This window comes from Acanthaster planci, linkage group LG03, assembly GCF_054643075.1.
Source record: "Acanthaster planci isolate LZ-2023a linkage group LG03, COTS_SCS, whole genome shotgun sequence".
NCBI lineage: Eukaryota > Metazoa > Echinodermata > Asteroidea > Valvatida > Acanthasteridae > Acanthaster > Acanthaster planci.
The window spans coordinates 6,806,036-6,820,142 of NC_141779.1; the positions used below are offsets into that span (position 1 = coordinate 6,806,036).

The following is a 14,107-nucleotide window of genomic DNA, read 5'->3' on the forward strand; positions in this document are numbered from 1 at the left end:
TTTTGCCGATAAATAATATTTCAGACGGTCCCAAGCAATATAGCACAAGGAGTGCAGAAACCTTCTGAATGTGTGACTCACATGTCAAAAGCTGCTCCTTCTTCCAAACTTGGTTTTACCGTTGATCTCTGGATATTCTCTGCTGTGCACACCTCAACCATTATTCTTTGCAAATTTAGCCATTCTGGGGGCAGAATTCAGTTTTTCTTCGAAATCTGACAATAGAAGTACAATAACCCAACCAGCAGTTTTGAAATCTCCGTGTGAAAGTGCACGCCACAAAATTCACAACGCTTGTTATTTACCCCTCCTGAAAATATGCAGATGCAGGACGTGTTTTGGACACGATGTCCTATCCAGTCTTTATAATGGAGATCAACGAGTGTAACCCTGTGCACACACATTTTTCCAGGACTTATGACATACGCCCTCTATTGGCCTCAGTAATCACCAGCCATTTTTAGAAACAGTCAGGCACGACAGCACGGTGTGATGACGTACACGACGCGATGTTCAATGACAGGCAACGCCAACAACACAACATCAAGAAACAAGACCATGCGACGCCACAACATGAGGGACAATGCAACGGAGCTTTTGTAGCGTAGCATCGTGGTGTCGGAGCAATGGGACGATGCGGTGCAATTTTGGCGACTATAAAACGCCATACAGTTTTGACTGGAAGAAAGGGTCACGCGATTTTATGCACACAAGAACAAATAAAGATCGGAGATTACTTGGTGCAACAAGCAAGCTGCAGGAAGTTGAGGTTGATTTTAGATGGATTTTTGAAGATTTAACAAGAACACATGTAAGCGCTTGTTGTTTGACTCCTCCAACAAGGACTTACAAATTGTCCTAATAAGGAAACTTATGGTAGTGGTAAGTCCTACATCCCCCAAAATGTGCCCTAAAGATCTAGGGGGAGTAGGGGAGGAGGTGGGTGAACGAAGGTGCTCGTTTGATAGCTGCAACAAAAGTGTTGCTTGATCCTGTCGCTCACGCCTTCTCCCCAAGATGCCTAATTTGGCCTGCTCCTATTGGTCCACTACCCAGCAACAGGAATAAATGGACCTAGCAACGTCCAATCACACAAAGTCCCAGGAATATGTTGGCAGGATGCCTTCCTGGGCAATGTATAATGTAGCAAAACCCGACAGGGAAATTTCCCATGCTAGCAGTAGGCAAGAACTCGTGCCACAGAAAGCCATGCATAATTCATTTGACCATAGATGCGATATAATGAATTGTTGTTTTACTACTGATGACGTTATCATGATGTTATTCTTCAGGTATTTTGTTGGTGTCCCAGGCTTTGCTTTGTGTAACTTTGATTAAGTCACAAGATTGCCAAGCGGCCAAAAAGGGTTGTCAAAAACATGTAAAAAACATATGGGGAAAATTTAATATTCAAAATTATATTATAAATCACATGATTAATGTCACGATTTGGCATATTTCTTGAGATGATAGTCTATGTGCCAGCTTTGAAGGACTCCACCACAAAGGGAGGGTAAAAGACCTGTGTAGAATTTACCCATTGTTATGTCTTCGGGGAAAGGGGAAAAAAGTGGAAAAAAGAAAAGGGGAAAAAAGGCAAAAAAAATCTTACGAGAAACAATAGATGTTTTGGCCGATACCCAAAAGAGCTGATTAGAATCAACCACTACCTGCCGGGTTAATATCTTTTGAGGGGATGTAATGGCGAGACCTTTTCAAGATTTTCCGTTTTAAAACTTCTTTAAAAATTCATGTGTTCATTTACTGGACATTTACACCCAGACAAACGACTCTCTGGTGGCTGGCTACTCTAGTCTGTTGGGCAACCTTAATTGACACCCAAGTATTCAGCCCAGGCCTGCGGCCCTGTAAAAGAGAGCCCAAAATTGTGTGGTGTTGCATAATTTCATTTGTTCCAGTGAATGCCAGTAGCGTCTTTTCGTACACAGCTGGATTAGTGAGCAGCAATGCTGTGTCACTCATCAGTGGGGCCTTGGAGCACTTTTGTCCATGGTGCTAATCCGCGGGCGCACTATGCCCAAAACAGGTGGTATACTGTTTCAAAACAGTGCTGGATTACCTTTGAAAAATGGAAGGCAAAAAATGATCACAATTCCCAGCAGCAGGTCCTTTGTTCAGAGTACAGTCTTTTGTTACACAGAGCAGCTCTTTTGTCCAAAACCAGGCACCCCGGCTCTGTGTATAAACACACGGTGTCCGAAACCGGGCTCCCCGGCAGGAAGTGGTTGACATTTGTTCTTTTTTTCAAAAATGTAATTTAGGGGAAATAATCATCTGTATGGGACAAATACTCTTTTTTTCATCCAGTCAATGACAAAGTGAAAACAATTTGGAAATTTAAAATGCAAATAACTAAAGTGATGTGAAGTAAGCACATGGCAAAAATTACAAAAAAAAGAAAATATTGAAATGCCTAAGATGTACCAACAATGAGATTTACTTGTAGTTGTTAGATTCGTTGTCACATCTCAAAAAATCTTGACAGGCAGGTGTTTTCCTCAGTTAAAAGATGAAATCAACCCCATAGCATTACCCACCGATGCACTGTGTACCCATGCTGGATCTTACGACATTAAGAAGCACATTCAAATGAAAACACACTGACTTTTACGAGCAGCTTTATTTCAATCAATTTTAGCTCAAAGGGTTTGAATGTGTTTCTGTTGAAATGTGTAATAGGTAATTCAGTATTTGAGACAAGATTACACTTTATCATTTTGAAAGGTTGGTATATCTGGAGCTGTAACCAACCTGCCTTTGGTTTCCATCATTTAACAAAGCATTAAGGAATCTAATTCAGGTACTAATGCTGTATCAAAAAGTTTTCATGAGTTTCTAGGCATACAATTGCTACATGGACACATATACCATGTAGATAGGAATTGAGTATCATTTTTGTATTCTTGTGTCATCTTATCAGGACAATGGGTGAAAGATTTAATCTTGGCAGTCAAGAGGTAAAGAAAAAAGGCCAAGCAACTTCAGTAACAGCTACTGCAGAGGAACAAGAGCTAGTTTGCGGCGTCACCGCCAACGTTATCAGGTAATATATGTGATCCACCATCCCAAAACCAGGCTGAACCCGATATCTGTGATGTTGGACAATTCCTCTCCTTCAGCCTTTTTTACACTCTGTAAAGTGATCCATGTTAAATCAAAGTTCTGTCTGCAGTAAGCTTCTTACAGGTAGTGATAGCTGTAAAACTCTCATGAAAATCTGAACAGCGGAAGTCCACTGTTATATTTGTCCTTGTCGTCAAGACTCACTGTGTATTATTTGTCCCTAGTAATACAGTTTGCACTATCCTTTTAAGAAATGGTAGATTCCTTGATTCATAAAAATGCAAATTAAGCCCAGCCCTAAGGGTATAAAGCCCCCCAGGAACCACTGAAGCATGTCTTTGTTTCTTGTGGTATGGTGTAGCACACACGTATTTAGCTAGATCAGCTTTTCTACATGTATCTCCTCTGTACTTCAGCGATGTTAACCACTTCTTAATGGGGGTATTTATAAATGTTGATTCTGCTGGGAAGGATATTTTTCATTTTTTTTCTGTTTTAACAATTTATTTATTGCCGCATAAGTCAGACACAAAATGAATGAAATCTTACACCAGCGCAAGTTTAATTCTGTTGTTATCGTACGGCCAGAGCAGTTTTAATTCCAGATCGATAACCAATAGCATTTTATGTAAGTGATAGTTTAGCATATCCCCGGTCGAAGCGTAAACCGCGAGACAACATTGTAAATAAGCTAAACAAAGCAAGTCCCGGTCGAAGCGTAATCCGCGGACTGTAACTGGCTGCACTTATCAAGTCCCCGGTCGAAGCGTAAGCCGCGAGACAACAGTATAAGACATTTAAACATAGCCGGTCTCCGGTCGAAGCGTAAGCCGCAAGACAAGTCCCCGGTCGAAGCGTGAGCCGCGAGACAACAGTATAAGACAATTAAGCATGGCAAGTCCCCGGTCGAAGCGTAATCCGCGGGAAAACAGTATAAGCCACTTAAAGCATGTTCAGTCTCCGGTCGAAGCGTAAGCCGCGAGACAACAGAATAGATTGTAAATCAATGCAGCAAATAGTCCCCGGTTGAAGCGTAAGCCGCGAGATGTAACATCGTTTATTAAAGCGGTCCAAACCTAACATCGGGTTTAGCAGTAAATACTAGCAAATCATTCCCGGTCGAAGCGTAATCCGCGGAATAGAAATTATTCACGTCCCACCCGTACGTACCCGAATATAGACTACCCATTCCATCTGGGTTATAACTGCAAAGTGAGCCATAAACCTTTTACAGACTTCCTTTTGATTCCATGTATGTAAGAATTCGTTGATTGCATAGGTTTTATATAGCTATATTGATTCATAATCCTAAGGCCCATGACGGTGATAAGAATGAAATTCCCCCACACGGTCATTTATGACCGCCGCCAAATGGGCCGCATGATGATAGGTAAGTGACCTCGCGTGTGTAGGGGGAGGTGGTGTTTGCGCTGGCAGTGTAACAGGAAATCAAGCTACTCCGCAAGACTGGAGTGACGCGGTATGGAAGTTATAAATAAGGAATTCCGAAGCGGCATCCACAAGGTGCACCCCATCTGATAAATATAAATCCTGCCGCCACCACTCAATTTGGGGGTGAGCAATCAACCCACCTGGCGCCCTGTGGAAAAGAGCTCGCCAGGTGCACTCGACCGAATTTTGTCGGTTAGCCGAGGCATAGGAGACCCTTGGCAAAATCTCCGACCAGTAAATGATTGAGTGAGGTAATGATGCTCGGGTGATGGCAAGAATTTGTTTAATCCCCTCGAGCATTGATTTCTTGGGGACGTAGCCCAGATCGTTGGAGCCAACGTGTATGGTGATCCATGTTGGCGATGCTTGCTCCGCCAGCCAGCAGCTGTGAAGGAAGTCGTTGAATTGGTCCAGCTGCAGGCCCCACCTACCCATCCAGCGAACAGTCGCCAGCCCATCAAGTGCCTCCCCCCAAGGAGAGGATAACGCCACACGGGAGGTCCAATGGATGAACGAGTCGCCAACCACCCAGACAAGGGGCTTGTTGTCGATCGGCGGGTTTGCTCATGGAAGTAAAACAGAAATTAAATAGCTATCAATACTTAATGAAAAGTCAGCGTATGGTTGGAATCACGGTTGTTTTTGGTGTGGGGTAACATGACCCCAATGTACAAAATAACCACAAATTTAAAACTCATGGAAGAAAGGTCCCTGCTAATACGAATATAGCGGCGGTAAACGCCTGACTGCCAACGACCCATCTGTTGGATCTCATCGTCAGGAATTTCCGCCATTGCGGCTGCTGTGGCCGCACCAATCCGGAAGGAATGAGAAGTGTAACAGGTATCATGAATGCCAATGAAGCCAAGGGCCCGCCTTAAAACAGCGGTGAATTGAGAACGTGTAATTGGAGAACCATCAAAATGGGACAGGAAATTGCTGAAATGCTGAGGACACCTGCTGAGGAACTGTGTAGTGGCCTGAACAGGGCACAGGGAGAGTTGCCCTCAGAAACAGCAGGTATTGAAATTACACAACCCTGACCGTACTGATCGGTCTTGGAGAAACGAATGTTTAGATTAACCACACTGCCAGAAGAGGTATGATGAAGGGTAACATCAGAACGACGTAAAAGTGAAATACCAGATCGAGTGGACGCGGTGAGTTCGCCGACGCGCAGAAATCCAAAAAACGCTAACAGGAAAGCCACTTGAAACAGTAGGGCTTCATACTGATTGGTACAAACGGAGTGTAAAGCAGGAATAACACGCTGCAGTAAAACAATCGTAATAGGGCGGCGTTGATCGCGCCGCCCGTACCGGCGGCAGCAACCATCTAACATTCGTTTCACCATGAAATGTTTAGTTATGTCATGGAGACCCTGCAAGCGGAGTGTAGACACAATCCCTGAGACATACGATGCAACAGTAGCCGGAGCGTACCCATTAACAGACAAAAATGCAATAAAGTGCACAAGCTGCTGCAACGTGGGACTAGAAGATGTATTAAGAAAACCATGGCGGGAAATAAACCAACAGAAAAATTGCCAAGCACATTGGTAAACTGAATGGGTATGCGGGGCAACTGATTCCATCAAAAGACTGTGAACCTCTAAATTAAGTTGTTCCACAGGTCTGCAGGCAAGGGTGTCATAACGGGGGCGGCCTCGGGCGCCAGCCGCCGGAAACGATCCATCTGAAAACGAGATAGAGCATCAGCGATGCCATTATCAAGACCAGGTACATGGCGTGCCTTAAAGTGGATATTCAACCTCAAACAAAGCACTACAAACATGCGAACCAATTTCATAATTCTGGTACACCGTGATGTTTGGCTATTAATAATCGCCACCACAGCCCCATTATCACACCAAAATATGACACGCCGGTTTTGCAAGGCCGGGCCCCATAAGCGCAACGCGAGGGTGATCAGGAAAAGTTCGAGAAAAGTAATGGATAAAGTCAAGGAGCGCCATTGCAGTGGCCACATGCCTTGCATCCAACACCCATTAAAGAAAGCTCCGAAACCGAACTGCTGGGATGCGTCCGTATACAAGTGCAAGTTGCCGCTAGAATGCCATACCTCCTGAGGGAAAATAACCGAACCATTAAAATGGAACAAAAATTCCCGCCAAGCCAGCATGTCGGCCCGCGCACCAGAGGAAATACGGATCCGATGACGTGGTTTCTGAATGCCGCTTGTGAGATGGAAGAGACGACGCAAGAAGGCCCGGCCCGGCCGTATTGCCTCACAAACGAAATTTAGGCTACCCAGCAATGATTGAAGATCTCGTAGGGTGACTTTACGCTTGGACAAAGTGCAATCCAACTTCGCCAGAATTGCAAGGACCTTGGCCGTAGGAACCCGAATCTGCTGGGCAACTGTATCAATCGTTAAGCCCAGGAAATGTAAGCTTATTCTTACCGGCGTTGGGAGGTGTGGTTGGAATGAGTGCTCCCCGCACCGAGCGAGGGCTGCCACGGCAAGAGGCGGCTGAATGGCCGATGGACAAACAGGTTGCGCATTTGTGGGCAAAACGACAGGTGGGTCTGAAGCAGTGGCCGCGGTTAAAATCGAAACAGATTCCGGCAGTGTGCTCGCGCTGGGCGGTGCGGCTGGCCCCAATATTGGTGTGACCCATTGCCCGTTGGTGGTTGCTCTGGTTGGAATAGGGACGAAAAATGGCTTGTTGGACGGGCGCACCGACCAACGTTAGCCATAGTTCAGCGTCAATGCTGGCCCACGACCGAGACGGCATGCGGGCTTGGCGCAACCTGAATTGAATATCATAGTCGCGCCACCCATAACCTACTCGCCGAAAAGCAGCCGAACGGACGATGTCGGCATATTTTAGCAGCTACCTCGCCTGAGCAGGGTTCCGCATCAAATAGATGGATGCAAAAATTTAAAAAGCCGGGGTCCACTGTTCAATTGAGGTGATCCGTGGGGGTTGATTGTGGGAACGAATTTGCCATGCTGGGGAATCGCGCGACCCAATAGTAAACACGCAGTCACTGGTACTATTGACACTGCTAGAGGGCCGCAAAAGAAGCGCAAAATCTACAAATTCCCCATTCCAAATTTTGTCCCGAAGGTGTTGAGAAACCCCGGACCGAAGATCATCGCAAACACTTGTTAGGGGCGTGACATCGCCACCCCCTACACCCGACGAAGTGGTAACAGACAGAACAGAATGAACAATAGGGGGAGATGCAACCGAAATGGCCGGGCCATCAGGGGCAGATGCGATTGACACTACCGGCCTAGGCGTTAGCTCGGACGGGATGGAAAAAGACTCACCCGATGAAACAGCAGTCGTCCGTGCGACGGGTACCGAGGAATCACGCGGAACATCAGCCGGCGCGATGCGGTCCAAATGAGGCCTCCCCCTTGGTCTCGAACCCTCAGCGCCGGCAGTGCGCCGCTTCTTGCTGTCTGTGGCATCTTTTCCCAATAACTGGAAGGGGCTGGAATAAACGTGATATCCTCTCCCAAAGCTGCAAATAAATTGCAGAATGTAGAAAACGACTAACCTACGAAGGATACCTTGCAAATTTAAAACAACACTGATTATTTATCCCACAATAAACCGAACGAACCGACCTGGCAAACTGCTCAGACAAAAGTGACCAGCACACACATTGGTTCTGCCTATGAAGCTGTAACCAAACAGCTGGGTCGTAAATCCAGCGCCTGTGTGGTCAGAGGGGGAATTTACTCCAGCAACCCAGCCTAGCGGCAATAAACTATTTGAAGTCCCAATGGGCCTAAAATGAATTAAAATATCATATCTTCATTTACTGGACACTTAGGGACGGCATCAAAAATACAGAGACCGTTTGCACGCGTACGAACGCCAGGAACGCATTCTTTTGTTCAAGCTTCTCCACTTGGCATGCGTGAGAAGGGCCCTCCCGTTCCCTTGTGTTCCTCTACAACAAAAGACCTGTCACAGTCTGTGCACACAGCAAGATGTTGTGCCCCCCATGGTGGCAAATAAAATTCTCGGTCTCCTCCTCGGCCTCTTATAATTCCAATTATGTGGCAAGTAAGACATTTACATAATTGGACATTTTAGGTTTATGAAGTCACCGACTTCAGTCTGGTTTTGGAATGGTGGGTCACATATACTTAAAGTGTTAACAACCTTAAAATATTGTGGTACACCAACTACCACCCACTGCTACATTGGATTCAAGCCAGCTACCCAGTGCTGGCAAACTCAGTGGTCGAGTGGTTAAGATGTCTGCAGTAGCAAGCAGGAAGCCTTAGGCTGTGTGAATCCCACTCTCTGAAGCAAGTTTGTGAAGTTTTTGCGACTTCCAGATAACATAAATAATGATACACAGATAATGATAAAAGGGTGTAATGGCAATACCTAGAGTAAGATTTGAAGCTTTGCGTGGTGGATGAAACATGAGAAATGGGTTTGTGAGTACACCATGGAATCAATCAAGGTGTGGTTCTTAAGAAGCACACCACGTCCAAAAGAGATTGATAGAACCAAACCTCGTCTAAAAGAGATTGATTCCATGGTGTACCCCCCAACCCATTTCTCAGTACCTAGAGTGAAATTAACACCCAAGGCCAATTAATATCATTGGCTGTGGTATACATAAACAAGATCATGATACAATCACTGCAGGAGAAGTCACTAAACAGAAATAAGAAAATTCCATTCACAAGTAAAATACTTTTTAGCTTTCATGTAAACCGTGAAACAATTGTTAAGAGTGATATATTGTGTATATTATACAGGGTGCTTTAAAAGGAAACAGAGATAAAGGTGTTTCTTTAGGGACAGTGACCATTAAGATCCAGTATGAGAAGGGTCCCCCGGTAAGCTCGTCCAGCAGCAAAAACCCTTTCCTACCAGAGCAGCTACCAGACCAGGAGACTGGTCCCATGGTTGATCACAGGCTCTTACATACAGAGCTCCATTGTGTGCAAGTGTTGATACATTATCCATCCCAGAAGCAACCCACTTGTGGTTTTCACACTTCAATGCGAAACAATAGAACCCTTTCACCAGCATAGATCAAAACCCTGGCCTCGCGGTTTAATGCACAAACTAACCTTACCTTACCAAGGCACTTGTCTGGATTTTAATTCAAGAGCGTAATAATTGATCCCCCTCCCCTTCACATCAATTGTATTGTGACTTCAATGTGTTTACCTTGTTCATGACAGTATCTACCTGTTCTTGGAAAACTATATTTATTTGGGTTTCAATAGATGGTAATTGATGTGATGACTTAATTGAATAAAATGCTTTCTACCCCTTTTTAACCCAAAGTTTAATTTAGCATTCCTGAATTTATATGAATAGCCGTTAGTTTTTGTTTGCTTATTATTGGTTTGCCCTCCTAGTACCTTTTATGTTCCATTTATATGAAAACTAATAAATTGAATATTGAAGGTGATTAATGTTAGAATTTAAATGTGGACATCTATATGGAAAGTATGGAATGTACTGGTCGGGGATAGTTCTTTAATACAATATAGTGGTCTACTACTTTGATAGAAAAAGTAACTTTAAAAAAAGTACCCATTTTCGTGGGAATAAATTGACAGGCCACCAAATACAGTTCAGACGAGAGAGAAATAAATAAACTTAGCGGGGGAATAAATTCAGGAGCCAATTTCAAATGCATTTCTCTGACGAGCTTTCATCCAACCGAAAGACTTACAACTGCCCCGACCATCATGTATAAACACTCTAAATCTTCCCGAGGCAATGGGGCTAGTTGACTTTTTTAGTGGCTGTATCTTTCAATCAACAAAGCCTCAGCATACTTTGTCAAACCTGGACCACATGTGGCTTCCATTTTTTCCTGCCCTTCCACATAATCACTTTTATTTCAACCAATCCACCAAAAATATCCTTCTTAGCTCTATTTTTATCTGTTCTGAGCATCTAACCTACGAAAGTTTATATCAAAACCTGGATCAGGTGTGATTGTTATTTTCCCACTTCACCATGTCATTTTGTTTTAATCCAAGTATCCAACCCTCCCAAAAAAAATAATCCTCATCTCTGCATTTGTCCCACCGATAAATGTTTTTCTTTTATTCTGAGCATCCAACACACCAAAGTATTAATTCTTCCTTTCTCAGCATTTTTTTGCTATCCAAACCTCAACCATTTATGGTTTTTATTTGTTTACCTGCCCCGGCTCCAAATTTTTATTTAATGCCGAGCATCCAACCCACCAAAAATATTAGTCTTTCACAAATCATTATTTCTCTATCCTGACCTGGACCCTCTTAGGATTAAATTTTTTCCTGCCCCACCGCATAGTCATTATTTTTATTCTGAGCATTAATTTAAACCCTCTAAAAATATTTATCCTTCTTGTCTCAGCATTTCTTTTCTATCCAAACCTCAACCATGTGTGGCTTTTCTTGTTTCCTCCACCCTACCTCCAATAATTTTTATTCTGTGCATCCAAGCCAATAAAAATACTAATCCTTCCCAACTCAGCATTTCCCAACCCAGACGCTCTTGGATTTAATTTTCCAGCCTAACCGCATAATCGTTATTTTCTTTCTGAGTATCAAACCCGCCAAAAATGTGAACGCTTCCCATATCAATATTTTTATTTTCTATCAAACCTGGACCACTTCTAGTTTTTATTATTTACCTGCCCTATATCATCTAATGATTATTTTTATTTGGAGCCAAAGAACCACCAAAGTTCTTTGCATCTTTGTTGAATTGTGCCATTCTGGCACACAAAGGAACAGTGCACTCCAGTGAATCATGTCTGGGAACATCAGGAACATATGTTGAAGTGCTTTTTGGAATGCAAAGGAATGAGACGGTGTACAGCCGAACGGAAGGAATGCGTACGAACGGTCAGAGTGTGTTGTGATCTTGTCCCTCGGTTTGAGGAAATATTTTAAAACAAATCCTGTCCATATTTTTGAACCAGCGGCAGAAATAAAAAATTGGTATCACTTATCCTAAATATTTAATCCGATAAGTCATCTTTTGTTCAGCTCTGGCTTTTCTCAAAGGGGGGATAAATTGATATGCCTGTCTAATTTAACTGCATATGAACGGAACTGGGGTAGGCTGAATACCAGACTGGCTTTATACCAGACAAGGTGGGGCCTGGCTCTTTTCATGTCCCGCCTAAATGGTCACTGTCCCTTAATGTGACTTATTATTTTGGTAAATGGTAACCATCATCTGTTTCATTATGATGTCCTCTTTTGTATGACACCAAGAAATCCACATTTCCATCATGGATGACTGAGCATGAAGTGGATTAATGGACCAAGTCAGAAATGGCTTTGTGCCAAATAGCTGTCTGTTGAAGTCATATTGTCCAGAGATGGCATGTGTTCTAATATCTCCAAAATGCATGTTAATAATTTTAAAAAGCGATAAGAACAAGGGCAAAAGTTCACATTGCAAGAAGTGGGGTCCATGTTAAAGGACACTGGGGTTACACTGTGGCAAGAAAAAACGCTGGCTTGAATTAATAATTTTGGTTGTGTACCTAACACTTCATGCTGTGTAAAAGCCAAAGCCATTTCTGACACAGTTCAGTAAACCACTTTGTGCTAACTTGTGTGACAGAAATGTGGATTTCTTGGTGCCATACAAACGAAGACGACATACTGAAATAAATGATAATTATTTAAACAAAAATAATTAGTCACATTAAAAAAAACTGGTTAATTATTCTCGGTTTCCTTTTGCAAAGACACCCTCAAAACCACCTGAACGGATTCCTGTCATCTGATTGGTGACTTTCAGATTGTATGACATGAATTATTCCTCCCAGTGTATATCACACACACCACAAAAACAGTACACTGGAACCAGGCAGGAGATCGATTACGTCAAAAATATAAGAGCAATTTCTAATACTCTGAGAATATCCATTAACCACATTGTGCCGTGGGCATGTATGAATGTTGATTCTGCTGGGACAAGATAATTTTCACTTTTTCTATTTTCAAAATTCTTTCAAAATTCATATCTTCATTTACTGGACACTTACATCCACATGAAGGACCTTCTGATTCTACTCTAATCTGACAGACAACATCTATTGACGCTGGGGTATTTCAGCCAGACCTGTCGCTTTGTAAAGAGAGCCCAGATTGTGCAGTGTTACATATTTTCTTTTGTTGACGAAACTGGCACAATGCGCTGCTGACCTCTCTGCAATAGGGGCCAGATTAGCTTGCAGCTCATTGCTGTGGTGGTGAAGCACTTTTGTCCCCAGTGGTAATCCACTAGCACAGAATGCCCCAAACATTGGTATAATGTTTCAAAAAAATTCTGGATTATCTACACTATTGACATTGAAAAATGTTGGTAATCCCCAGCAGCCTGGTCTTTTGTTACGAGTACGCTCTTTTGTTACAAGGCCCAGTTCCCTATGTCCGATTACGGAGACCCCGGGCTATGCCTATAAAGAATATATGCCCGAACCCGGGCTCCTCAGCAGCAAGTGGTTAATGTAGAATGTGGCACCTTAGTGTGATGATTTTACACCTGTCGGTCGGTCGGTCGATCGGTATTCTTATTTATACACAGTAAAATCATTAAGCCAGAGCTGTTTTTCAAGGGGCCATGTTAAAAAGTAAAAAAAAATCAATATAATTAAAATAAAAAGTGTTTATGTTACGAGAAAATAGATAAAACCCACTAAAATTAGGAATTTATTCAGACATTTTATAAATCACATCATTAGCTAATGTTTGCACATGGGGAAGAATAATTTTACGAGATGACAGAGTGAACATTCCATTCCATGAGGTAATGTTGGGTGAAATGGCACATGCACCCTGTCACCTCACGAATTATTCAATTACGATAGTATTCACAAACAAAAATTTAGGTGGTTAAATAATATACCATCAGTTGTTTGTAAGTAGATTGTTTCAATTAATTTTTTATCCTTTTTTTTCCCAGAGCTCTCTTGGATGACCATGATTTCCATGAAGCATTGAAGGACATCTGCAATGAGCCAGTACCATACTTCATGCAATTTGGGGACCGTCCCCAAGCTCTGGGTCAGCAGTCTTCCAAGTCGCCCCCCATTGAAACCCCCCAACCACTTACTCTACCGAATGGTCCTGCTACATCCCATGTAGAGATTCAAACTAACTCTCGCCCCTCATCTAGCAAATCAGAGGCATTGGCCACTTCAGATGACTACAAAGCTTGTGAAGTCACTGCTGTCAACCCTGGTAGAATAGATTTAGCTTTAGTGAGGTCCCAGACCCAGTCATCTGGGGCCCTACACACAGAGGCGGATTATCAACAAAGTTTGAGGGAAGAACAGAAGAGACTGGAGCAGCAGGCTCTTAAAAGGTTATCTGTTTTCCTCTTTCAAAGTTATTTGTAGTTTGGATTTTAAAAGTAACTGTAGAAAGCCTAGGACAAATTCTGCTGTGCATTTCTTTTGAAGTGACCTGTTTCTGATAGTTGTGAGCATTTTCGTGTTGTGTTTATGTCTTTTGATCATTTTTACAACCATTTTATAAAAATCAGAAATCTTGTTCGCCAGGAAGCAATGTCACTGGCTTTGAGAAGACCCCCAAATTT

General features: G+C 43.0%; 1 protein-coding gene and 1 pseudogene across 3 annotated transcripts in view; one reads left to right on the forward strand and one right to left on the reverse strand.

The window, feature by feature from the left end:
* Window positions 1–14,107, forward strand: part of cfap65 (cilia and flagella associated protein 65) — a 340,657-nt gene that overhangs the window by 313,044 nt on the left and 13,506 nt on the right. For all 3 annotated transcript variants that reach the window (XM_022246076.2, XM_022246058.2, XM_022246112.2), the window contains exons 32-33: window positions 2,942–3,064; window positions 13,472–13,873. In XM_022246076.2, coding sequence (XP_022101768.2) covers window positions 2,942–3,064; window positions 13,472–13,873 — 525 coding nt within the window. The remainder of the gene's footprint in view (window positions 1–2,941; window positions 3,065–13,471; window positions 13,874–14,107) is intronic.
* LOC147799587 (uncharacterized) lies at window positions 6,605–9,443 on the reverse strand (annotated as a pseudogene).